The sequence below is a fragment of the Magallana gigas genome, chromosome 2 (assembly GCF_963853765.1).
Source record: "Magallana gigas chromosome 2, xbMagGiga1.1, whole genome shotgun sequence".
NCBI lineage: Eukaryota > Metazoa > Mollusca > Bivalvia > Ostreida > Ostreidae > Magallana > Magallana gigas.
The window spans coordinates 11,582,853-11,610,135 of record NC_088854.1 but is presented as its reverse complement, the minus strand read 5'-3'; the positions used below and the strand labels follow the sequence as shown (position 1 = coordinate 11,610,135).

At 34.1% G+C, this 27,283-nt stretch overlaps 2 protein-coding genes across 2 annotated transcripts in view; both read left to right on the top strand.

Annotated features, from left to right (window-relative positions):
• Positions 1–18,624, top strand: part of LOC105325224 (extracellular matrix protein 3) — a 29,892-nt gene extending 11,268 nt beyond the window's left edge. The window contains exons 3-25 of the mRNA XM_011424683.4: positions 3,261–3,404; positions 3,660–3,740; positions 4,668–4,817; positions 5,039–5,167; positions 5,572–5,820; positions 9,118–9,267; positions 9,682–9,891; positions 10,181–10,378; positions 10,696–10,863; positions 11,023–11,205; positions 11,518–11,648; positions 11,965–12,120; positions 12,351–12,558; positions 12,765–12,929; positions 13,159–13,447; positions 13,589–13,688; positions 13,904–14,096; positions 14,239–14,352; positions 14,742–14,866; positions 15,152–15,413; positions 15,672–15,859; positions 16,165–16,308; positions 16,401–18,624. Of these exons, the coding sequence (XP_011422985.3) occupies positions 3,261–3,404; positions 3,660–3,740; positions 4,668–4,817; positions 5,039–5,167; positions 5,572–5,820; positions 9,118–9,267; positions 9,682–9,891; positions 10,181–10,378; positions 10,696–10,863; positions 11,023–11,205; positions 11,518–11,648; positions 11,965–12,120; positions 12,351–12,558; positions 12,765–12,929; positions 13,159–13,447; positions 13,589–13,688; positions 13,904–14,096; positions 14,239–14,352; positions 14,742–14,866; positions 15,152–15,413; positions 15,672–15,859; positions 16,165–16,308; positions 16,401–16,874 (4,211 nt within the window). The 3' untranslated portion in view covers positions 16,875–18,624. The remainder of the gene's footprint in view (positions 1–3,260; positions 3,405–3,659; positions 3,741–4,667; positions 4,818–5,038; positions 5,168–5,571; positions 5,821–9,117; positions 9,268–9,681; positions 9,892–10,180; positions 10,379–10,695; positions 10,864–11,022; positions 11,206–11,517; positions 11,649–11,964; positions 12,121–12,350; positions 12,559–12,764; positions 12,930–13,158; positions 13,448–13,588; positions 13,689–13,903; positions 14,097–14,238; positions 14,353–14,741; positions 14,867–15,151; positions 15,414–15,671; positions 15,860–16,164; positions 16,309–16,400) is intronic.
• A 1,244-nt stretch (positions 18,625–19,868) lies between these two features.
• On the top strand, positions 19,869–25,077 carry LOC105331268 (heat shock 70 kDa protein 12B). The gene is made up of 5 exons (XM_066075033.1): positions 19,869–20,056; positions 20,238–20,688; positions 20,809–21,027; positions 23,387–23,540; positions 23,797–25,077. The coding sequence occupies exons 2-5, from the start codon at positions 20,311–20,313 to the stop codon at positions 24,876–24,878; spliced, it is 1,833 nt and encodes a 610-aa protein (XP_065931105.1). The 5' UTR covers positions 19,869–20,056; positions 20,238–20,310; the 3' UTR covers positions 24,879–25,077.
• The last annotated feature ends 2,206 nt before the right edge of the window (positions 25,078–27,283 follow it).

Sequence of the window (27,283 nt, the reverse complement as noted above, 5' to 3'; positions counted from 1 at the left end):
TTGAAATCCATTGAGATCCTATGATATTCCCTGCAAATAATCCCACTTAATCCCACTGGAATTAGGGAAATGAGAGTCAAATCAGAGGATGTTACACTGAAATTTATGTACAGATACGTGTATATATATGCGCTTTCATTTTTTATGCTAGAAAATATATTTCATTTATGCAAGCTAGGGCCAAAATATATTCCATACCTAAGCTTGTATACATGTAAGAAAAAATGTATGTGCGCATATCTTACTTAGACTTTAAATCTGTTGTATCACACTGTTGTTTAAAATTTTACAAAAAGGTGTATAGTAGTGATTGAGGTTTAGCTGATGCCCTAGTTTATAGTATTGTTCCTCAGAGGTCTTCTCCATTGCACATGATTCCCTTGGTCTGACATTACACAAAACATTCAAGATCTACATTGATTGTGCTATTAGTGGCTTGTTTTGAGATTTTATCAGAACCAAAACTTTTTGGTCATTGAATTTCAATTAGGAGATGTGTATCTTTATGTTGGTGTTCATTGCTGATATTTTTTCTTCTTCAGTGGGTATTTTTTTTCCATTCAGTTTTGTTGCAATAAATACATGGAGTGCATCCAAACTTCTAATGCACTTTTTGAATTTTGTTTAATGTTCTTTGGGGGTCTTTTGGCAACTGCAGGGTGCCAGCACTTTTTTATTACACTTAAGTGACATGTAGTAGTTAAAATGTTTTAAAAGAAGAAAATCAGTGCGATAGATCAGACAATTCCATGAGTTGTTAACGCTGACTCATTTCGGGGGAACATTCTTGGAGAATATTTTCAATCAATAATTTATACATGTATCTATACCAGTTACAAGCTTTTTTGTAACAGATAAAAAAGCGGATTACAAAGATAGGACCGCTGGAGATAATTTTATCGGGTTTGTCTGTCAATGGATTACAGGGGCTGTTTGAAGTTACAGATCTATCTTTCTACCTACCTGTCGTCAATATTTGAGTTCTTTTTATCAACCATCGCAAATGTCTGTCAACATCCCCAAGGTGTAATCTTCATTGAAATTTCAGAATTACATTTCATCTTCTCGTTTTTTTTTTAATTCAAAATATTGTTTATTTTTATCTTTCCTCAGCATATATTAAAAAGATTTGATAAAATAAGAGCATTGCGTCTTTAGTCAGTGACTTTATATCATTTGTGAGATTATAATCATAAGGTGGAGGGAAATGCGAAAACAAACTCTAAAGTTTTTATCAACTGTCAAAAGGGAATAAAAAATACTTCTTAGAGTGACTGTACAATGTATACAAGTTAATAACATTTTAATGGATCCTCATCCTGTGGTTATTTTGTATATACTGGAAATTGCAACTCAATCATAACCCCTCAACACTAGGGAACGTTATGAAATGAATTCTGACTGAAATTGTACTCTATGCCAAGGGGTGAGCAAGTAAATATTTATGTAGCTTTGAAGTGACTAAGAGATACAGGGGGAAAGAAGTCTACCTCAGTTAATCTAAAATGACAGTTACTTAGATAAAAAAAGTGTGTCACTGCCACAAAGTAATTAACTACGACAAGGGGAGGTAATTGCTTACACGTTAGGTGAATGTCAGTGACCAGGGTGTTGTTGAATATTATTATTCGTTTGGATTTTGGGGGAGAATCTTCCTGTAATTTCAATGGCTGTTTGAAAACATCTTTATGATCATTTAGGATGGGAGTGGATATGAATTAGAAATGAAATATGAAATTATACAAGGTTTTGATGATCAAGGACAAGAAAGGGGTTTATTGGACTATGGAATGCATTAATGAAAATTTGGAAGATTTATGTAGTGCTTTGAAGTGTTCATTTGTAGGAATGGAAATGGTTCATGATGTTTCTTTATCTGAATAAATGCAGGTTGAGAGTGTTTATTTGATGTGGTGGAAGAAATAATAATCATATATATACTGTCAAATCTAGAAATGTTGTGAAGATAAAAGAGAGTAATTTTCCATTTGAACACACTACAGAAAAATAAAAAGCATGCTACTATTCATCAGAGAAATTTCACTGCATTTTCTTATCATACTTAATTCCCAAAGTTTGTAGGTAGTGAATTAATTTTCCTGCTTTCAATTTATTTTGCAAAATAGTCATCTAATCATAAATAATCTTAGGAATTAATTTTCCTCTCGGTTACATAACTATCACCCTTGATAGTAGGAAATTTGTCTATGCTGAGCTTAATTACCGTTGTGTTCATGCAACACCCTGTATTTAGACGAGTTTTTGTGAATTCTTTTTTCTTGTAATGTTCATGCATACTTTCCGATGGATAAATGCTTTTAGTCAGGTTTTGATTTTGTTGACTATTGGTCTGTCTGGAAAGCATATATTTGAATGAGCGTCTCATTATTAAAAATCAAGCATCAATGAAAAAATAGGTAATTCAATGTGAAGAATTTTGGGTTGACATTAGCAGAGTCAAGAATTTATGCTGTGTAATGCTTGTTCTTTGGAATTCTGTTTGAAACTCGTTTCAATCATGACAGATTTTTATGTTTTTTTGCATTGAAATGCACGTGTATTGCAGTTGCGAGACATTTTTATGTTATTTCGCATTGAGATGCACAACATGTATTTTAATTATGAGACATTTTTATGTCAATACACATTGAGATGCACCTGCAGATATTTGGCGACATGTGAAAATAGAAAACATGTGGGTTAGGTATCTCCAGACAAATGGACTGCAGCCAACATCAAGAACAGATGAACAATCGGCAAGAAATACAAAATAAATGTCCAGGGTATCAGCAATATCGAACAATACATCACAGTAAAATGTGGTGTATGTAGAATCTGGCTACAATAATTTGTATCTGATATGCAGTCACACAGAACCTGGTTTTTATGGCAGCTTTCTATCACAAAAACAGACATCATGTATTTGAACCATCCATATCTGACATATATATAGAAAGATGCATAAAGTAGCTACAGCACAACTTAAGTAGCTGTGTGTCCAATCATTTTATTATTTGCTTTCTTTATAATTGGGTCAGAACAGATGAGTTAATTCTGGGTAAAAAGAAGTATTTTTATAATTATAGTTTTACTAAAAAAAATAGATTTTTTCAAACCAAGAACCTTTAATTGATCCCCAAAATGGGAACAAGAGTTTGCTGTAGGTGCGAAAACATTTCTGAATTGAAATTCTTTTTTTTTTATATAGGTTTGTTGGCAAACAAATGATAAATCAATGTGTTTTAATTCTGTTGTTTCAGGAGGAAATGTTTTACCAAACCAGCCTTTCCATCTTACTTGGTGCTTCATATCATTTACTGCGGACAGACAGGAAGTAAATGAAACAGACACCTTAGTAATAGAATTACAAAGGAGGGGGTATCTTCAGGAGACAGTCTTCGTCAGTACGTCACAATATACAAACACATCACTGTTTTATTAATTGGAAACCTTTCTCTTATTCCTTGAGAAGTTGATTAAGCAGAAGCCCGTCACAAACATAATTTCCTGTCTTTGAATTTTTTTGCAAGCCAACAAAAGAAATTTTCAGTTTCATTGCACAAAAAGTGCTGTATTTCACCCTTAATGTGTCATCTTGAAAAAATCAAATGGGTAATTTTGAATGCTTGTGATTGTATTTATTGATTTTTTATTTTCAGCAATAATTGCAGTTAATGGAAGCGCCAAAGTCGGAGTTGATACGCATAAATGGTTTAATCCTCAAATTCAATTTAACCCAGGTATGCTTCATCAAAAATTAATTCATCCTTATTTTCTGCTCACTGCATTCATCCTGGATGGCAGCTACTTGCAGACAAAGCTGATGACTGACATTGATCACAGGGTCATAGATTTAGTGCCAGTAATTACTGCTCCTTTGATCTCAAGAACCCAGAAACAAATAGGAACCTGCAATCTCTATTGTCTGGACAGTTATCAAATTAAATCATCAAGAGCAGGGACTATGCATTACATTAAGATCAGTTGCCAACTGCCAATTGCTGAATTATCAGAAATAAGCAGCTGCTTATTCTGGCAGGGGTTGACATGATGTGATTGCCTGGGCACACATACACAAAGGTGTGTTATGTTGCCCGCAGTGGAAAAAGTGAGTGAATGAATCAATAAGGAAAGGGGTAAATGGGTGAGATGATTCAGTCGACTAATTATGCATGCCAATGAGACCAGTTGTGTCATTCTGGTCTGTGAAAACAGCTGCTTCATTCAGGGAATGCAATGAAACATTTGATTGCCTTGTATCCAATTTTATTGTAAATATTTAGCAGTAGGTAAGGAAAACATGAGCTTTGGTTTATGCAAAGCCACAGAGAAACATTACCACCAGACTGATCATTCATGATACTTTAGCCTTGGGCTGAAGTTTCAGTTTCCTTTCTATGAAATAAAGTTTATCTTTTAGACTTCTTCATTAAGAATATTTTTTTTAAATAGCAGAAAGTAGGTGTCAATTTATACTTCAGATAAACTGAGAAAAATCTGTTCTTCTATTATTAATCTTGAAGTAATGCATGAGTAATCCATGCAATTTCATACAAGTTAGAAGCTGAAAGGCGCCATGCATCCATTAACAATTTGTATTTTTATCCATTCATCAGAAAGTGGTGAATTTATCCATTCAAGTCATGCATTTAACAATATCATTTTAGGCCAAACATTAAAAACATGGACTCTCCACATAGTGAATGACAATCGATATGAGGGGACAGAAGATTTTCAGCTGAGACTAAGTGACCCTGTTTTGGGTATTCTAGAGTACCCACAAATTTCCAACTTCTTCATTACAGACCCAGAGGATGGTAAATAAATGCAATATTGATTCCAATGTCCTCCACATTTAATCAGTGTATTCAAATTCTTCACAAACTTTACATGACCACAATAGCTAAGAAATTTTATGAATTTTCTGTTTTTTAAACTAAGTGTATCAGGATTTCATTAATTGTACTAATTTTTCAACTTTTTATTGCTCAATTAAAATTACACTGTACAGAAAGTGACATTTAATATCTTATTAAAGAACCAGTGGTGGAAATGATGTGGCAAGAGAGACGCGTTGCTGAAAACATTGGAGAAATCTTTGTCCCTGTTCGCCGGACATCTGGCGATTTACGAAATGAACTCACCGTTATTTGTGGATCCGTTTCAGGTACGAACAGAAGTAGCAACACTTACATGTACTTATCAATGAATTTAATTGATACAATAGTATTCCTCTTTAAAGAAATGTATGTCATAGAAGGCTTTGAAAATTATATGTGTCATTAACTTAATTAAAACGCTAGATGGTCTTGACAATTTTAGACGTTTGCGGGAAAAAGCAGCTGTGTATCAAAATGAAGTAAAATATCCGTATTTCATTGAAATTGAAAGCAAAATATTTATTTTTGCATAATGATATTTTATAGCCAGAAGAATTAGTCATTTAATACTGATATGTGGATTTTGTGGGCAATTTGTTTAGCATCCAGCCTCCTTAGATCAAATAGTCTGATGCTTAATGATTGGTTTAAACAAAAGAAAACATTTGATTTTGTGTTCACTTTTATGAAGGTACGGCAGTGGGATCACCACCAGGACATATTTTGTCTGGGTCGGACTTCTTCAGCCGACCCTTTGATCAGCGCAGCGTGGTCAGGTTTGGTCCCCAGGAACGGGACAGACTCTGCAGGGTGACCATCATTGATGACTCTCTTTATGAGGCGGAGGAAAGTTTCAAGGTTGTTTTGACAGACGTCATGGGTGGACTGATTGGAGTTAAAAATGAAACCATTATCTTCATAGAAGCAGATTCAAAAGATGGTAAGTACTTTGTGTTAGAGCCTTGATATTAGAACTACAGTTTGTTTGAATCTTTGATTTTTTTTTTTAAGAAAAAAAAAGTTAGATGAAAGTTTTTACTGTTATAAAATGCAAGTTTTCTTGCAATTTTCAAATGATGTCTGCTGTGTGTCAGAAATTGGGTTGGGACCACTTTTCCATGCCCCAGTTGATTTCCTTTAAATTCATGACACATGTTTTTTTTTGTCCCATATTTTTCAAATGTTAAATAACTGTAGAAAGAATTTAATCTGTGTTGCTGCAGTTTTTGAGTGAGCTTGATCTTGAGGATTGTAAAACGATAAAGCAATTATTGAATTATACGGGTAATGTCATGCTTTGGGTTTTGTTTATTCTTCTTCTGTCCTTATCTCTCTTTTGGAAAGGATTAAGAGAAAGTAAAAAAACCTATCAAAGAGGAATATTTTTAGCTTGACATAGAATCTGATGCTCCAAAAAATGACAGTGTAATCATGCAAAATGCCTGAGTTAAAGCCAAGTTTTAAAATCAGGTGAATTTCTCAGTATAGATTGCAAATTTGCAAATTTTATTTCACAACAAAAAATATTATAGAGAGATGTATGTAATAAAAAGAGAGAACTAGAAGAGAGAGAAAGAAAACGAGAGGCAGAGAACGAGAGATTAAAGATTATATTACTCATCATATTTATTACAAGGTTTGGCTGAATTGCAGGAAACCCCCCAAGATGTTTTGATAAATGTCCCGACCTGTTTAGCTGATTTGGATACATTAAATAATGCCCCTGAGTGTAATAACATCTGTGCTGCATATGCACTCAACCCAACACTTCATATAGCACTAATTAAATGACACAGCATCTACTGTATTGTTTAGACAATTATAAGGGTCCCATTTGAATGGGCTTGTCAGTTTCATTACTTTGGATAAGGGATATTCATGGATTATGCTACTTTAGATAAACGATATTCATGGATGGTGGGTTCCAACTTGACATTAATTTAACTGACTGTAGCACTACAGGGAAAAGGGTGGATATTTTGTCCCTAGAAATATTAAGGTTCAGAGATGTATTTTTAGCCCATAATTATTTCTGAAATATCTTCCAACACCTGCATATGAAAAATTTCCCCATGCAAATTATCCGATTTTTGGAAGGATTTGATATTTTATCATTGGAAATTAATTTCTTATTAACCCTGAATGCCAACTGCCATAGATAAAGGATTCAGGTTTTGAGGGGACAAGATAACCATTTATTAGTGTGTGGTCAGTCATGGGCAGAGAAGAGATGAGATAGGGCAAACAGTGGAGAAAATCAAGGTGTCAGATTGATGGGGGGATCCCAGAAATCACATATCCCATCTGCTGCTCCCCTCTCACCTCGCGGGTGTGATTCATGACTTGATAAACCACAGAGAAGAACTCTGTTAAACAAATGTTATGACCACCTGAGGTGAGAAAAGTTATTCATTAAAACAGAAAATGAACTGCTTCTTGTGTGATTCCAAGGACAGCTTTTTTTGATTCTGTCTTTTTGTATATTTTTGTAAGAATTGCGAAGATCTTGTATATATAATAGAGAGGGGGAAAAAATCCAAAGAGAAGATACATATGTTTTTCCAATATTCTCCTTATCCTTTGTTTTTGTTGTATTCACAATGTGGGATGGTCTGGGTGAGCATTGCCTGTTGTTAGAGAGGAAAACAAAAAAGCTTGTCAGGCAGAATTGACAAAGCTATCTCCGCTGAATTCCTGACTTTTCTTTTTTCTAGTGTTATATCTGCCGTTTGCTGCTTTTTGAAATGAAGTAGTCTTGACAAGCAGATCAGAACCTAGTTCTATAAATTTTCTTGGCTCAGTGCTCATGGAGGAGAAGTCTTAGTGGTTAGGGCTGTATTCCGCAATTAAAGAATATTTCTTCAAGTGCAAACCAGTGAAATTATCTTTTGAATTGCTATATGTATTGGCAAGATGAAATAGAAAACTTCAAAATATATAGAGATAAGAAATATTTATCTCCCACAGTTGTGACTTTTAACGGGTATTGTATTACTTATAGCATATTTTTATGACTTTTAAAATTGCTTACTTATGTGGAGGCATGAGTCAACTGCTGTAAAGCATCGAGATAAAATTTGAAAAATTGTTCTCATAATTGTTTAAAAAATCATAAAGTTGGTGTATGTTGAAAACCTTGGAGAGGAGTCGATTCATGTTGAGGTAATTAAGACAGTTCTGATATTATATTTTTTTGCTTTAACGGTCATAAAAATGAAAAAAAAAAAAGATTATTTATTAGTATAATAAAAGAACTGCTTGCAGACAAAAATTCATTTGCACCCTGCTGTTAGGGGGCAGCGATTAGCCACAGTGGTTACAAATAAAAGAATTCCGAAAAATTACTGTGAATGGCAAGTTGGTAAAAAGTTTATCCAAGAAAATGATAGAAAATAAGAATTGAGATAGAGGTTATCTGTGACAATGGCTGGGAGCCATCAGTCTGCAGCTGTGATGGTAATTTGTGTGAGAGACGAACAGCTGACAATTCACTGAGAGAACTGTCGTCTGCTTCTGGGATTTATCGGGATCAGTCGCAGTTTTCTCCCTTGTTTAATTTGACCTTAGATAACGCAGGAGATCTTTTATTTCATCTTTCTCCGGATGAAGAGATTTTTGTATGACAAGGGAACGTAGAGATGAAATGTTTGGTATCTTTGTCAGTCTTGTTAGAAAAAAATAAACAAGAACACAAAACTTAATTACAAGGGAAGAGAAAATGGAAGAAAAAATCTTGCATTTAATTGGTAACACTAGCATTCAAATGTCATTAGGAGCTTGGTGAAGAAATGTACTTATATTATGTAACTACCACTTCATCCAGTCTGAACTGCTCTTTCTATTTGTGCTTGCTTTTTATTCCTTGGTACTTAAAACTGTGTTAGAAATATGTTTACGTGCAAATTCAAAGGTTATTGAGAGGAAATACTTTCAATTTCCACCCTTTCATACAATTTTAATGAACATAATATATGAGCAAGAAAAACTAATTGCCACTTACAAAGCCATGCTTAGTCATATGGTTTGAAAAACTAGTGAGTGTCACAAATATATTGATTATGGTCTTCAAATTAATAAAATAATTGGAAACATGTACATTACAATTTTGTTACATTTTTGGCAGATAAATACATAAAATCCTCCCATTCTTCATTGAAATATAATTTTGTTCTAGACTAATTTATTTTGAATGAATTTTAAAGCATTATCTTGATGAATTTTGTCAATCTTAATTCAGAGCCCCAGTTTTCATTTGAGAGATCTGAATACATGGTTGATGAGAGCGAGCAGCAGCTAAAGGTGGGGATCCGGCGAACCGGGACAGACCTCTCCAAACCGTCCAGTGTGACCATTCGCTCACGCATGACCAATCCCAAATCAGCTCAAGGTCAGCAGCTAAGCTTGAATTGTATTGAAGAATAAAAAAGAGTTAATTGGGTTGAAATATATCAAATTGGGAGATAGTTATCATGAAGAGGGAGATAGACTGGCCGACAGTTGTATGTTACACAGTAGGTGAGAAGTTCATACCATCGTGTTAACTGACCAACCTGGAGTCTGACAGGAAAACAGTCTGACAGAAAAACTGTGTGAAATTAAAAAAATAAAAGAAACCCAGAGATTAAACATCTGACCTGATAAAAGATTTCAAAGTTTGGTTGTAAACACAACTCCAAAAGAAAAAAAATCAGTTTTTGAACTTTTGCTGAAAGATGTGTTCAAGTTTTCTGAATTTTTTATTATTAGGAGAGTAAACAGTAAATGCATTAATTTGTAAAATGATGTATTTTATTTATTTCAGTTGGTCTGGACTATATTGCAGTCAATAAGATCCTGGACTTTGCTCCGGGTGTTACCTTAAACACAATATCAATCCAGATCCTTGATGACCTGGGCCGACCCCATCTGGAAGGGGTCGAGCACTTCCAGATTGTGTTGAAGTCTACAATTGGAGGGTTACTGGGGTCACCAGACAAAGCCATGATTTACATCAACGACAGTGTATCAGATGGTAGGGGTTACCCTCAAATATATATTTATTTTACACCTGTCATCTATTGTAAACCAATAGAATATATTGGAGGTGATGAAGTGCCACTGTATTTATTGTCCCATGTGTTTTCATTTTAAAATGTTAAGACCATGTCTTATGGATGAGAAAAATGTACATAAGTTCTCAAATTTATTTTATTTTGCATAAGTATAAGATGAACGGTTTTGATTTTATGATAAGATTCAGATATATAAAAACAAAATGTAGTACAAACATAGATTTTCACTTGATTTGTAAATCTTTTCAGTTCCCTCCATGGAGTTTGAGGATTCGGAGTACTTTGTGAATGAGGAGAAGGGTTTCGTGGAGGCCCGTATTGTGAGGTCAGGGGACCTAACCCATGACTCCAGTGTCAGATGCTACACCAGGCAGTCCACAGCCAAGGTCACTCAGGACTTCATTGAAAGAATGGACAGTGACAGCTCGAGAGTCCATTTTGAACGAGGTTGACATTTTAATTGGAGTCAATTTTGATATTCTACCGATTGAATTTAAAAAAAAAATGATCTTTTCAAATTCATTTCTGGCAAAAATTTGATATTGTTACAAATCAAATAAATTTTTATTAACTTATGATTAACCAGAATCATTGACAAATGGTCTTTGTATCTTTTAAACATCAGTGTAAATTAAGAAAAAGGAAATCCAGTTATATAATTGAAATACTTGACAGCATTCTTGTATTTGTGCAGAGTAACAACCATTGTATGGATTGGATTGCTGTTCAGTTCCTACAATTACATTCCTATTGTGTTGTTACAGGTGAAAAACAGAAGAGATGCCGAGTGTATATTGTGAATGACAACACTTTCGAGCCAAATCCAGAGGTATTTAGGCTTGTGCTAGGTAATCCAGAGAGCCAAGCAGCTGGATTAGCTAAAATTGGAGGAATGAACTCAACATTAGTCAGGATTAATGATGATTCAGACAGTAAGATACTTGTTCTATCCATAGCTTTTCAACATTTTTAACAGTACATAAAAAATGAAATAACCAATAATGCACACTCAAATATCTTATTCTTAAACTAAGAAAAACATAGTATGAAATTTTCACCTGGTAAAAATCTGAAGCATTTTCTTCTTGTAGAACCCATTATCAAATTTTCTCGGCCAAGATATTTTGTTAATGAGCCCTTGCTTCCCGGGGATGTGTCCAAGGTGCTGATTCCAGTGTTAAGGCTTGGGGACACCTCTGGTGTATCCAGGGTTCTGTTCCACACCAAGGATGGTTCAGCGGTCAGTGGGACTGATTATGATCCGGTTGCTAATGGTAATAATTACACACAACTCTTCATACATTGATATCAGTCCCATAATATATAGAAGATGGATTTATGAATTTTAATTGATTTTTTTTTTTAATCCTAAGTATTACCTGGTAAACAGAAAATGAATTTAGGTATTTTAATTGATTGTTTTTAATCCTAAGTATTTCCTGGTAAACAGAAAATGAATTTAGGAATTTTAATTGATTGTTTTTAATTCCATAATATTGTACAGAAAATGGATTTATGATTGTTTTTAATTCCATAATTCTATACAGAAGATGGATTTATAAACTTGTTTGTTTTTGTTTTTATAGAACTTTTGTTTAATCCTGGTATGACTACCATACACATGGAGATTTCTATTCTGTATGATGCTGCAAGGGAGATAAGTGAAGTTTTTACTGTTCATCTTGGACAAGACCGAAATCTAATAGCAGAAGTTAAGGTAATATGTTTTAAGGAGAGGTTTTGATTTAAAGAAGCAAAGTAAGAAAACATTACAAAATTTTTTATTTAGATCCTTATTTTACATTCATATGATAAATTTTTTACATTACATGTTTTAGAAAATGGAATATATTTGGATAATATTAAATAAATATTGTTGATGTTTTGCAGTTACAGTAAAGCTTAAGTATTAAAATATAGCATTATAATTAAGCATTGAACATTATTAAAGTTTTACATCTTTTGACATTGATATTACAGAGCTAGGCAGTTATCAAACATTAGATTTATGAAAGTTTTGCCCATTTTTACAGCGTAATGACAGAGCTCAGGTGGTGATAGAGGAGAAAAACCGCCTGGCAGATGTGGTGTTCCCACTTAAACCGCTCGTGGTGTCACTTCGTGACTATGACCAAGCTGCCACTGCGGAGAGCAATCCAATCAATGGATACCCTGTCATCTGTGTCACGGTAAGCAGTTGTTCTAATTAAATCATATACATGTGCTAAATTTATTTTGAAATTTATACCTGGATAAGTTTGTGTATTTTAATGTATTTAAATCTTCAGCATAAGAAAAGTATTGTACTGATTCTAATTGAAGCTATGGAAATCTATTAAAACCAGCTGGAAAACTGTTGCTGATCTAACTCTCACCCTTTAAACACCTTAATTTGAAATTTTCTTCTTATATATACTAGGCATGTAATCCAAAGCATCCTAAGTATGCAGAATTGTCTCAGATCTGCAGAAGCCTTGGAATTAATGATGATGCCACACGGTTCCGTTGGAAAGTGGCTGCTCCAACACACAAGAGTGGAGTGACCTATCCACTGGAGGACATTAAATCTACCACCTTCTTTGCATCCTCAACTGGGATTACTCTTGACAGCATATACTTTACTGCAGGTATTATGGAGGAGAGAAATAAAAATTTATAACAAATTAAATTTTGATGAATTGTACAAATGATATATTTTTGTTTCCTGTAGTCTTGGTACAGTGGTTTTGGTAATTAATTTTTTTTAAAAAGTTGTAAATGCAATTTAAGATTTGGTAGTAAAGTATGAATATTTGAAAAAGATTTTAGAGAAATTATTGACTTTCTCTAACAGGAAGCAGAGTACAATGTATTGCCCGAGCCTTCAACTCCCAGGGTCACCCAGGCAAGGAAGTGGACAGTGAGCCAGTTACTATTGATTCTGAAAATGGAATCTGCATGCCTAAAGAAAATGGAGTTTTTGGGAACAGTCCCTACCAGGCAACCATCAGATACCAAGGTTCAATGAAACTATATGTTGTACATTTTTAAAATGTTTATTAATTCAAGCAATTATTTAATTATTTCTTAATGTCTATTTAAATTTCTAAACCACATTTTGAAAACCAAATTTTAATGTCTGAAATAATTGATTAAACATTTGATATAAAAGTATTTTTTAATTAGGTAATCAGACTGTGAAGGAAAATAAAGATGGTTCTATGAATGTAAAAACTTTATATTTTAAGGACCTAAAAGCACAGATCACCCCAACAAAGTAAAGATATCTGTCACTATTCCTCACAATGACGGGCTCCTACCAGTGGTTTCCACATACCAGCCATCCAACTTTGACTATATCCTGACCCCCAGCAGCCTGAGGGTGGCTCAGCACCAGTGTTCTAATTTACTGGACGCCACAGAACACCAGGGAGGGTTCACTTCGAATGCCACACGCCACAGGAATACGCCAAGAGATTCTGAGCCTTACCAACATGACGTGGAGTTACGCACAGCCCGCACGCTGAGATTTTATAGGTGACTAAGATCGATGAATTGCATCCTTTATATACTACTCTAACATAAATCAAACAAGAAAATATTGTTCAGAAATTGCTCGTTACATGTACAGGTACATTTGAATTTACTTTATCAATTTGCTTGAATAATTTTTGACAGGAATTTGGACCTAGAGTCCTGTGTTTGGGACATCACAGGCTACTTTGATATGTCAGAACTCTTGTCCAAATGTGGAGGTCACATCAGGTCTGATGGACAGGTATGCATTGCATAATACAATCAAATAGGGTAAAACTTAATTCTTACAATGACTTTCTGCTTATGGTGAAGTAAGTTTCACTCCTTCAAATTCTTTGACTGTTAGAATCCAAATTTGTTTTTCTGGCAGTTTGCCATAAAAATGTTACCCAGTGTATATGTATGTCTTCCTCACAAATTGCCCAATGAATACCGATATATTTCCTGTCATTACAGTCCATCTCCTCCACGATGTCTGCCATTACTTTGGATGTCTGGCTCTTTGTGTCCTATGTGCGGTATTCCCCCTCTGTCCCAGGGGCGTGGTTCCACCAGGATCACCAGATAAACCTACCCCTCACCTTCGTGTACAATACAGGCATCATGTGGAGAAATGGCATTGTGTCCCCTTCAAAAGTAGACCTTAAAGGTACATTTATATGTTGCTTACTTTTCATTATTTTCTAAATGTCTGAAATAAGACACACCAAATATTTTAGATTAATTGTATCAAATTATTGTTTGATATGTATTGCATGCATTCGTTAAATATTTTTTCTTTGCATATTCAGGAAATTTGTATCTGTCAGCAATGAGAGTTCTCAAAGATGGCAGACTTCATGTGTCTTTTACTACCAGAGCTCATTTTAATGGAAAATTTGTTATGCAGCATTCCACCTTTCAAGGTATCCATTCATACATTCATGGCAAAGGACTGTATATGATAACGGTCTAAAATGGCCCCCTTAAAGTAATCATATTTACTGTAATTCTTTGTTCTGTACAGATATATCTCCGAAATTGCTCAAAATTTTCATTTTGATCCAAATGCCCTTAGTTTAGAAATATGACATCATAAATTTAACATATATATAGTTTTTGGTTAATAGTTCACAAGTTTTTAAATAATGGGTATATCTTTACTTCATTGTGCTCTGAGTTTGCACAATTTAGGAATGTACCAGTAATCATATCATGTTTTAGTTGTGTCACTTTAAAAGAGGTTTATTTGCAGGTTTTTTTTTTACAGTTGACATCTTAGTATGAATTTAGTGATATATTTGTGTTATATTAGGTCTCACCTCCTCGTCTGTGACGTCTCCTGACCGCCCAGGATTAGGTCTGTCCCTCCAACTCCTCGGGGGGGACTCCACATTCAGTCAGCCAGAACAGCACTGGCAATTTGAGTCAGATACTGCAGTAAGGAAATACTTTTATCTCATAAAATATTGCCAGGGGCTTGCTAAAAACAAATACCCGGCATTCCAAAAAATATGATTAAAATTTCTAATTGTATCCTCTTATATGTGTGAATTTGACAAAAGGAAAATTTACTTACCGGGTAATATTGTATTTATTTATACATTATTATTTACTTTTGATATACAAGTATGACACTTGATATTTAGAATTTCAATATCTGTTTAATGAAATATAATATTGTGCCATTATGAATACTGAACGTGACTTTCTTTTCTTAAACAGCTTGACGACTATACAGGTATATACAACATCACACTGATTCCCTGCCTCACACCTGTGTACGAGGCCTACACCTTGGACACTCCCTGCCATCCTGAGTCCCCAATTTCTTTCTCCCTCCCGATCCAGTTCCAACAAATCAGTAACCCTGTACCTGTTGAGTACACACTCAATACAGACCTCAGCCTAACAAGGAAGAGAGACCAGTGGATCTCAGAGAAACCATTGAAATACGGACATAAACTTGGATCCTCTTTTGCTCCTGGTAATTTCAAAATACATCATTATTAATAATATAATTATATAATATGCAGTTGACTATTGTGACTGTCTGAAGAAAATTTGAATGCTAGATAATGATCTCACAGAAGCAACCTCATAAATTTCAAAATAAAAGAGTTTATTAAGTAAAATATTTACAACTGATTAATTTTTTGATTTGATATAAATTAAAGCCACCAGTTTTTGAAACTGACTCATAATTAATATTTACTGATCGCATGTATTTTCAATGCTCTTGAAGGGGAGAAAATTTATGGGCGTATAGACATGAATGCTGTGGAGACGATGGGAGATCATGTGAAGATCTCGCTGGAGAAGGTGTTCCTGTGCTCGGGCAAGGATGGATACATTCCAACATACGACCCTCAAAATGGGCAGTATGGCTGTCTGTCCAAGTCAGAAAATCTAGAATACCAGGTTAAAGTTATTGTAAGTATCCAAATGCAGCTTATACTGTATACAGGGAAATATTCGCCCCCGTTTTATTTTTTCGCCCCTTTCGCCCTCGTTGTCAGAGGGTGAATTTAAGATTGAGCGAAGTCTTGGTTGCAAATGATATATCTTTTAACACAACTGCATCTGGGCGAATTCAAGACGGGGCAAAACTGCTTGCAAGTGTAAAAAGGAGAAAATTACACCGGGTGAAATTAACCCTGTATACAGTATTCATTGTACCTGTGCCCTGTAGATTTAAAAAGGGAGAACAGGTTCATATTTTACTGGGTTTTTTTCAGGACCGCTTGGCTCCTTTTACAGTCGACAGAGATTTGAATGGAGTTCCCTTGACGGCTAAATTGGCTGAAGATGAAGGTGCCCTGACGTTGATAAAGCAACCTGGGGCTGATGGCTTTGTCATTGATACAGAGCCATTGTTTGAGGTCAGAATTGTTCAATTATATACTTGTAACTGATCTAAAAAGTTGTCAAACTTATTATATAGGTGTTTTGTTTTTGTTTTTTTTAACAACAGAGTGACCCAGACAGACTTTGGTTCATCCACGTCATTTACAATTTACTCTCACCAAATTCCATAGACGACAGGGTTGTACCGTATCATTCCTTGCCCGGGGAGGATGCATCCTTCCCATGGCAAAAGAGACAAAGGAGGTCTCCAGATGTCATGCAGGCGTTGGGTGTGGCTGGAAAGGGCACAAACATGATTAGAATTGTCCTCACAGAGGAACATCAAGAAGAAGACACCACAGCGGGAATATCCGAGGTTTCTGAGGACAAGGGAGGAGAGAGGTCCTCACTCATTCCAATACTCGTAGGAATAGCGGTGTTACTGTGTCTTACTCTTATACTGCTGGTTTTCATTATCCGAAAAAAGAGGAAGGATTCCTCACCCCCACCCACACCAGACAGTACGATGACGGTGGTCTCTTCGGGGCCCCGCAAGGTTGTGGTGAAAATTGACACTAATGGGGACTTCACAGAAGTGTAGCACAAATATAAGCTTGCTATCAACAGATCTTTCATAGAAAATGTATTAATACTCATAAATCAGCTCAAAATTCATATTTTCTGATGCAACAATCAAATTCTGATTTAATCTAGAAATGATATTTTAAGTAATGTTGATATTATAAGTGATATTGAAATCCAGATATTTTAACCATAAAAGATTACGCATATTAGTAATTAGATTATTGTCACATGATATTGGTGGTCAGAAAAGACAAAAACAAGAGATACCTCATGATATTAACACCACAATTAAAGTCCACTCTGTTTTGTTGTATTTAAGTCTACATATAGCATTGATGATATACTAGTCTGCATTCCACTGGTTGTTTGTGTAAATTGTTGTGTGGTATGTTATAATGTTTCAAACCTAGTTTGGTATTTGTCTTTATTGTCAGTGTGCCTTAATTGATGAATGTGGCTTTGTCTCTGTGATGTTTTATATGTTTATGTATATATGCATTCATAAATGTATGCTTATAAGAACATAATGTAGATCAACTGCTGTGTTAAGTAATTATATGTAAGATGTCAGATATTTGTAGAAGCTGTTGATATCTCATGATCATGTAACACAGATTTGAAATATTTTGCATTCCAAGATAAACAGCGATTACCAATAATTCATGTTCATGGTTGTATGAATGTTTTAACTCCTTTGAAATGATGTTAGACAGAGGAAAGTTGGCTCTGTATGTTGTATTGATTGATTGTTTATGATTTGACTCCAAGATATTGATATCTCTAACATTATAACGAGGTTTTCTTGAATACAAAGTCATTGATATCTCTAGCACCATAGTAAATGAATTAATATCTTCTCTTTGTTATTTATAATGTGAACTGTAGGCTACTGTTTTATAAAATTAAGCATGTCTAAGTGATATATAAATGTGTACTCATCCCATTAATTACACAAGGTTGTATAATATGTAATGTATTTAAACTGTGTTTACATCAATATGTGCCTATTGGTTTTTTTAAGCCAAAACCAAAGACTATATTTGTTTTTGATGTTTGATTGCCATATTTTTTCTGCATTGGTGTTGGACGATATGTTTACAGTTTGTGTTTGAACACAGCTAATAATATCATACTGATAATGACTGCCATGTTTTTTATTTACAAAATTCAAACCTGACAACCCATCTTACTTCATTTCTTGGTTGACAAAAAAAAAATGAATTACATTTCCTTCTTAATAAGTATCAAATGTTTTTATCTGAACTGCGATAATTGACCATGTGCCATACAACATGTGGTAAGAACATCAGGAACAGGGAGAACGTTTGATGCTAAAATTGTTAATTAAAATTGATTATGATTGTCAGACTTTCCCAATTTTTAAAATATTATATTAAAATCAACAAAGTTCCCATATTATTAGCCTACCTACATTGATGCAGCTAAGGTGATAGATATAATATTTGCTTCATTTTAACCGCATTGAAATATGTCAACTTTTATATGAAATGGTGTGTAGTGTTCAGTGCAAGTGAGAAGACAAAACGCACAATGAACTCTTTTTATTTTTATTTGTTCTTATGTACCGGTACATGTGTATGTCTTTTTATTTTTTTTTTTTTTTAAATCAGCGTGTTTGTTATAAGATGAAGTGCTATACACATGCATTATTCATTTGTTTTGTTGTATGCTGCGATGTACACTTGTCAATGGTGTATTGAATTGTCAATTATGAATGTTAATAAATTACATGCATAAAAATTTAATTCACTTTTGATTTATTTTGCTTACAAAACAAGTAACAAAGTGTAGAATACGTGTTTTAGTAAATCTGGCTACTTTGCTCATACCTCATGAAAGAAGGAATATAACTCTTGGAAGGAGAAAATACTGCATGGCGAACAATAACCATCCAGATGGATGTAAATAATTTTCATTTTGATCTAATATTATGTATTTTCCAGTTTAAGTTTTAAATTACCGCTCAAGCAAAAAGCGTGCTTATAATACTACGAACTTCAATACAGTGCGAACTACTTACCCTTGCAACAAACTGTTGTTTGACAGGATTATGATTTTCGAAGTTTTACGAAATGAAATACAATTTCGGGTTGAAATACAAAAGTGAATTTTTCACACTTCGTAAAACGTATATAGTTGGCGCCCAAAATGTTTTTATATAAAAAAGATATAAGATATAGGTTACTCATTGAAGCCTCTCTCTCTCTCTCTCTCTCTCTCTCTCTCTCTCTCTCTCTCTCAACTGCTTAAAAGCACTTCTGAGATATCTTTCTTTATATACGTCACTGTATGAATGATATTCTAACTTGATTTTTGCAGTTTTTTGCAATAATCAAATTAAAAAAAAAACAAATTTGTTAACTCTCTAAATTTCAGACCTTTTTTCTGAATGAAGGTATATTTGAACTTTAAAATTTTGAAGTTAGATTGCATCCACATTTACCTAACAATGTACAGATTTGATTTTCTTTATCAGAAGTTTTTCAGTTTATCATTTGCCACCCTTCAAAAGAAACAGCTTTTATTATTCAATTTCCTGAAACCAATAATGTTGTTTCAAAGTTGAATACTCGTAGATTATATTGCGAGTAATCGAAACGTAATTAGTCTATATAACCGAGTTTATATGGATGAAAGAAAATAGATTTGTATATTACTTTGAATTAAAATGTTTGGTGATTATAATATGGTTTATAAAGTGCGTAGTAATCAATAGTAAAACACATTACAAAATATGTCTTAGTTTTCTTACAATTCTTCATGCCTCAGTTCATAATGTATTATTTGTGTCTTTTACTTTGTAAATGTTTACGCATACGCTAACACACAAAAGCTAGAATATCAGACTACTGCACATAACTTAATAAGTCACGTTTCTTACAGTGCATTAAATATGGTACGTGTACATTGTTTAACTAAATCGAACAATTCATTTTTTGAAGGAAGAAAAAAAAAACAACCCACAAAGCATTGATTTTTTTTGTCAGTAAAATCATATATTGTGTTGTCTAGATTCAATTAAGCGGGTGTCACATAAATAGTTAACAACACCTTTCAAAGGTGTTTTTCAAAACGAAAGTAAATAAAGGTACAACTGTTTTTAAGTTTGTGACGAAAGGGTAAAAGACATTCTCTCGCCAGGAGTGTAAGAACCAACCACAGGGCGATGATTTCTCAGTAAGTACATTCATCTGTTGTACCGCATAGATTTAGTAAAACAGGTATTATATAAATAATTTTTAACAATTTTCAAAACGAAAGTAAATTAATAAATTAATAATAGTTGGATTATGTTAAATAGTTAGCTTTCTATAGATGACATAATAATGTGTAACATTTCTCTTATGTTAACTCGTAGCCAAGCTCCTTTTGGTATCCCCAGCTCTTCCATTGAAATCATGAGATGAAGTTATAAAAACGATAGTATCAACATGTCGAGTAAACCAGGAACACAGTCTAGGGGGAACAACAGGCCAGTTGCCGTGTCTGACAACAGTCGCCCAGCGCTGAAGTTGTTTGTATGTGCTATCGACTTTGGAACAACATATTCCGGTTACGCATCTTCCACGAGGCAAGATGTTGGGGATATATTCTGTCCAAATTGGAATTCAGCGAGTACTTGTACCACTCTCATATCCCACAAAGCTCCAACTACCGTGCTTTTAGACGCAAAGAAGAATTTCATAGCATTTGGCTTTGATGCTGAAACAAAGTTTTTGGAATTTGCAGAAGAAGAAGAGGCTAATAATTTATACTATTTTCGAAGATTCAAAATGATTCTCTACGATAAACTGAGAGATGGAAAAGAAGTATGATCTTACTCAATACAAGTAATATTCTGTATTTGAACGTCTTTATTACTATTTTGTTGTTGTTGTTGTTTGTTTTTATTGTGAGGGTTTTTTTTTAAGTGTTCAATATTTTTCCAGAGACTTTCTACCAAAACAACAGTTGCAGATATCTATGGAAAAGAATTACCTGCGGTGGATATTTTTTCTCATGCCATCAAATATCTAAAGGATCATATGATCAATGAACATAAAAATCGGGGCACCGCAATAGTAGACTCAGATATAAATTGGGTGCTGACCGTTCCGGCAATTTGGGATGATCCGGCGAAACAGTTCATGAGAAAAGCTGCAGAAAAGGTAAATTCAGTACGACATTATTATTCTCTTAATTCTATCGTGTTTTCTTGCATGCTCTTCTAACTGTTCATATAATTATCACATCTTTTTTAAATACGAACTATTGTCACTTTGAAAGTATATGATGCTCATATATTGTAAGAGTCAAATGAGACAAATGGAATACATATATTACACGACGCTAAATTTCCATAATTTGATATCAAAATATTTACATTTTTCTGTGTCATTGTTAAGCATTCAATGCATATATTTATATTTTCATACTGATGTCTATTTGTATGTATAATTTTTTAAGCTGCTATAAAGCCATTTTTACGCTCTTAGTCAGGGATATGAAACATACACGGAACAGCCATATCAATATGTTATTAAGTTTGCTTCCGCGACAAAAAATATAGTGCCAGAAACTTACTGGAGAAAAATCTTGTTTATTAAGGAGAATATATATATATATATATATATATATATATATATATATATATATATATATATTTATATATATATATATATATATATATATATATTAGTTTTTCAAAAGTACATATCAAATTGGTTATGCAAGATTGAAATTTTCATTTAATCTTACAAAAATAATATACTCAAAGACCTGGAGACGTTTATATTTGTGCTCACGGCGCATGAATTAGCATTTAAACAATAAAATGCCTTCTTTGGTGATTCATTCGGGATATGAAGGTAGCGTCATTGCAGAAAAAATACATAACCCGCGTTAGTTCTGTGAGACTTTGAGTCTGACATCATCATGATTATTTCGTGCAGTCCGTGATTTTTCATAGGTAGTCGTAGGTCTCGACCAATCGATTAACAGGGCTTGTCATTTTTAGTTCTGTCACTTTCTTGTCAGTTTCAGCCGGTGTAAATTTCGACCAATAGATAAACGGGGCGTGTAGATTCAGCCTGGCTGTTTCTATAGAGCTATAAATTAACTTAAGTTTCCGTAAGAAATAGAGGGAATAATACTTGGTAGATGGAAATATAGAAAATTGAACGTTGCAGAGTTTCAATGCAAACATAAGGGGAAATATACACTGAATGTAAATATTCTTTGATAACACTACGTATCGATTTTGTAATACACAGTCCAATAATTCAAATATTAAATTGTACAATTCCTGAAAATTATAGAAATATAAGGAATCATTCTTCTAATGTCATGAAGTGATAGTTTCGGTTGGGTGTGATCAAATCTGTTATCTATCATTGGATTTGTTCACGCCTGGCCCCGACCGAAATTATCACCTCATAATACTCAAAGAATGATTCCTTGTTCCTTAAATATATCCAATGTGAAGACGATACGCGTAGGAATCGTTTTTATAAAATGCCGTTTTAAAAGTATTTGTCATTTACTGATATCGCCTATTTGAAAAGGTTATACTGCATAAAGGCGTCGGAACCGGGGGTAGGGGGGGGGGGGGGGGCAAGCCCCCCCCCCCCACACTTTATTTAAGTTTTTTGCAAAGTTAAACGTAACCATTAGGCACATAGCAGAATAGAGGGTTCACCCCCCCCCCCCCCCCGGATTAGGAATTTCATGATTTTGGAAAAGAAATATTTTGGTAGGTAAGATTTTTTTTATTGGTTTAATAGGTCCCCCCCCCCCCCCCCCCCGGATTAGGATTTTCATGTTTTGAGAAATAAAACTTTGGTAGGTAAGATTTTTTCTTTTGAAAGTATAGGTATACCCCCCCCCCCTCCCCACGGATTAGGGTTTTGATGATTTTGGGAATTAGGTTTTTTTCTTCAATATTTTTTAGGATTAGTCGAGTCCCCCCCCCCCCCCCCCCACACTTTCAATTTGCTTCCGATGCCATTGCTACATGTACATATTCGAGTAAGTAATATCAATCGTTTTGAATTTATTACAACACCCATTAGTTTTGAATCGGTGATACAACCTAAATTCGAAGACCGATGTCATTAAAATATAATAGATACATTGCTTAAGACAATGGCTTACAAATAAATTTACCGCACGACGAAGCAAAGGATTCCATTTTTAATGTTTTATTGTATACTAGCTGCGGGTCCGTAACTCTACGAAAAAATTCAATAAGGTTATGTCACGTAATTAAATCCTAGTAGTTAATATCACTTATTGATTAGGTAATGTCACCAGCGACATAAATCATCTTGTCTCTGATGTCACCTATTCGAATAGGTGAAATCAGTTGAATAAGTAGATACAAGAATGAATATTTTACTACAAGATAGAGCTTTTTTTGAACATTAACAATTTTCTGCTATGTGCAATATGTAAATTAATCCCGAGTTTACATTTGTTAAAGTATACTATAGTATTGCAAGCCTTTATCTCATTTCGTTCTATTTTCAGGCAGGAATAGACAGCAACCGACTAGTGATCGCGTTGGAACCGGAGGCGGCGTCCATCTTCTGCAAGGAGTTACCGGTGGAGAAGTTTGAGGGTGGATCCGATAACATTAACGTGTTTTCTCCTGGACAGAGATACCTTGTCTTGGATGCCGGGGGTAAAAATAACTTCAACAATATTTTGGGAGTCTTCGTGTAATGAATTGAAACCTAAAATATTTGCTGGACTACAATATTCTTTATAACTCCAGATGGACCTAGTTGATATTGAAGCTCTCTGTTTTTTGTTGCAATTAACCAAGTATTAAATTTGGTTAAACCCGAGACCAAAATTTAAACTCTTCGTTGTATTCAAGGTGTGTTTATACTTTTTATCGTATACAATGTACTTGTTTTTTTGGTTTTGTTGTCTAGGTGGGACTATTGACATGACAGTTCACGAGGTGAAAGATGGAGGGAAACTTCACGAACTGAGTCGAGCCAGTGGGGGAGACTGGGGCGGTGTATTGGTGGACAAGAACTTCAAACAAATGCTTATTGACATAGTCGGAGAGGAGTTCATGGAAAGATTTTGCCATTTTAATACTGCGGATTATATTGATTTGTTTAGAGGTTTTGAAATGAAGAAACGCCAAAAACTAGATGAAAAATCACAAACTGGAAAAATGAATTTGGCAATTTCAGCGACTTTTTTGGAGAAATACGGAGAACAAATTGGTTTGAATATTTCACAAAGAACAAAAGAAACACGTTATGGAAAATTACTGAAATGGGCAGGAGACAAAATGCGAATGGATAAAGTCCTATTTCAGAGTTTCTTTAATCCATCTTGTGAGGAAATTGTAAGTCATGTAAAAAAAGTACTCTCTGAACAAAAAGTTAAAGGAACTAAAATCATTTTAATGGTTGGTGGCTTCTCTGAATCGGTAATAGTACAAGATGCTGTCAGAAAAGCCTTCCCTGAATGCCGAGTGGTTGTTCCGCATGAAGCAGGACTAGCTGTTCTAAAAGGTGCCGTGCTGTTTGGACATGACCCAAGCGTTGTTGCTTCTAGAGTTGCAAAATTCACATATGGAATAGAATGTTCGGAACTTTTTGATCCAAAAAAACATGACTCTAAAAGAAAAACGAAAGATAAAAAAGATGGCAAATTAAGATGTAATTGTATATTCAGCAAGCACGTTCAGACAGGAGATATTCTTTATCTGAATGAAGAGCAAGGGAAACATTCGTATTATCCAATACATGCCGACCAGAAAGCCATTTCATTTCCCGTGTATACGTCTGAAGCTGCGAATCCAACGTACACTGATGAACCCGGTTGTAAGCTTTTGGGAACCTTAAAAATGGACATTTCCGACATTACTGGCGGGTTGGAGCGGGAATTTGAAGCAAAACTTCAGTTTGGAGGAACAGAGATCAATGTTAGTGCTAGAAACGTTCGTACAAACAAATCTGCGCGCGCAGAATTCAATTTTCTAAGTGACGAACCTTGATTTTGATTTTTTGTCAATTGCAAAACTTGTTTAATTTTGACCATTATGCAAGAATGCGAACAGAGTGAACGTGGTTGTGAAATGCTAACACATTTTGTTGTTTTTACTCTTTATTTTTATTTCATTCAACATCGAGAAGGAATGATGAAAGAGAATAATTAAAGTTTAAAATGTATCAACTAAAAAGCTTAAATATGCATTTTTTCACGTACTTGTTTATTAATAATTATTTAAATAATGGTGTTTTTCTATTTAGTTATCTATTGAATACTAGTTTTTTTCTCCAATAAATTATCGTATCCACTATCAATGAGAGATTTACTCTTGGAGACTGATATGTGCACTGGTCAGTAAAAAGAGTGAATGGTGTGTCAGGGTGTACACCAGAAATACTACGATGTACTGTGATAGAAAGAAAACGATACTATTATATAGTACTGAAAATGGTAACATAAATCCTCCAATGCAAATACCCCTTTTCCCCCAAAAGGTTTGCTCAAACACTTTCTCAAGAAATCGTGCGGTAACTATGTTGTAGTTAAGTACATGTGTATTCGTAAAACTTCCGATGACTTGAACTTATACTTTACATGCCTTGCGCTACACTGTTTAATATACAACAAAATCATAAAAAAGAAAAGTACATGTTAAGAGTAACTGTTACTCAAAATCAAAAGTAAGAAATCGAGATAATCTGTGAAAAAAAAGGCCTATGTGAAAACGTGATTGAATGTGCAGTAGTGGACTAGACATTCAACCGATGCAAATTAATATAGACAGATATATTTTCATGAATACCAAGTACTAGTCTAACATTTCTTATAGAGAGATTTCAAAATAAAGAAAAATTAAACACTTGAAAAAGAGTTAAAAAGTAAGTCGTTAACAAAACTACAAAAACAATGCAGATAGACCCCAATATGATATATTAAAAACGGAATGAGAAACAATATGCGAGTCTCTTTACCCGTTGCAGTAGAAAAATAAAGTATGGCAAATAAAACATGTATTAAAGTTTCGAGGAGCCAGGTGAAGATTCAACTTTTCTTTAAATGAGAACATTATGAACTCTAGCTATTATCACCTAGTCCTCTTTGTGCTGGTCAGAACATATATTACAGATTATAAGACATCCCCCAGAGACGTCTATGTTGGTCTGTTTTGGGTCCATCTCTGGACCTGTCCCCATGCCAAAATATTTGTTACCTTTCATTTTTTCTTTCTGCTGATCTCCTTCAGGTCACGTTTGGTCTTCCTCTCTTTCTCCTTTCAGTTGGTGTCCAATTCATTGTTACCTTTAGGACGGAGTTTAGGTGCATTCTACAAACACGTTCTATCCACTTTCATTTTCTCTTACGTACCGTGAAACTGGGATAGTGGGATGATATTATTTTCTATATACAGCAATTCATTGGAGATTATATTCGGGTGTTATGGTGACCGAGAACAGCATTATACATGTATCTCTATAGTTGTTGCAATTAGAGAGGTCTCCTTTTAAGTACTTTAACGATAAGATCTGTTTTCCAGAATGTTGTTGTCCTCTCTGATTCCCATATCTTTTGTAGATGTTTATCAAAATAGCAGATGTATAGTACTAGTTTTCCTTGCCAGTGAGAAGCTCTGTATTTATCTTATCAATGCCTGCATGTTGCTTTATCAAATTTTTAGCCATGATATTACCTTTTTTGTCTACATTTGGTGTATTTGTATTAATGTCCAAGGTGTTTATGGCATGAGCTTAAATATAATGGCTTATATGATATTTTTTGGGGGATTATTAATCTTAAGCTTTTGCTGTAAGGAACAGTAAATCACCCTAGTTTGATTTGAAGATATACTGATTTGTATATACAAAACGTTAGATAGGTGGATAAGGCGTGCAAATATATATTTAATATTACATCATTTTGTAGCCCTTATGTAACTAGTTAGGTTGTGAATTCGATACCACCAAAACTTAAGGTTATTTGAAGACGATAAATGACCATTTGGTTAAGTCATAACAAATAATTTCAAATTTAATTTTTCCATTCAAATCTATTTAATTGCGTTATAATACAAGTTTGCAAAAGCAGAATTTTTAATTATACTACGATAAGAAAAAAGTATTGCCTTACGTTTTGGTTGTATTAAACCTACAACCTTAAAAGTCTAGTTATATAAGATACCTAGACCAAGTATCTAGCGTGGTGCTTTTACAACTGAGCCATTTCAGTCACAACAAATTGCGTTGATTAAATGTTAAAAACAACTCTGGCCACGAATTAACGAAATTTAATTTATTTTTTGAGGTAGGTAAGAGTGTTTTTTTTTAAAGAAAAAGTCTGAAATAAGTAAAGTAACGATATCAGGAGTAAATTGCCTGAAGAATTGAAAAATACTAAAAAAAAATTCGATCCGCA

Bases quoted from the DNA above. Each gene is read 5' to 3' on its own strand.
- LOC105331268 (XM_066075033.1), top strand. From the start codon at position 20,311: ATGTCGAGTAAACCAGGAACACAGTCTAGGGGGAACAACAGGCCAGTT. The intron at 20,689-20,808 runs GTATGATCTTAC...ATATTTTTCCAG, and splicing joins AACTGAGAGATGGAAAAGAA to AGACTTTCTACCAAAACAAC. The intron at 21,028-23,386 runs GTAAATTCAGTA...TTCTATTTTCAG, and splicing joins TGAGAAAAGCTGCAGAAAAG to GCAGGAATAGACAGCAACCG.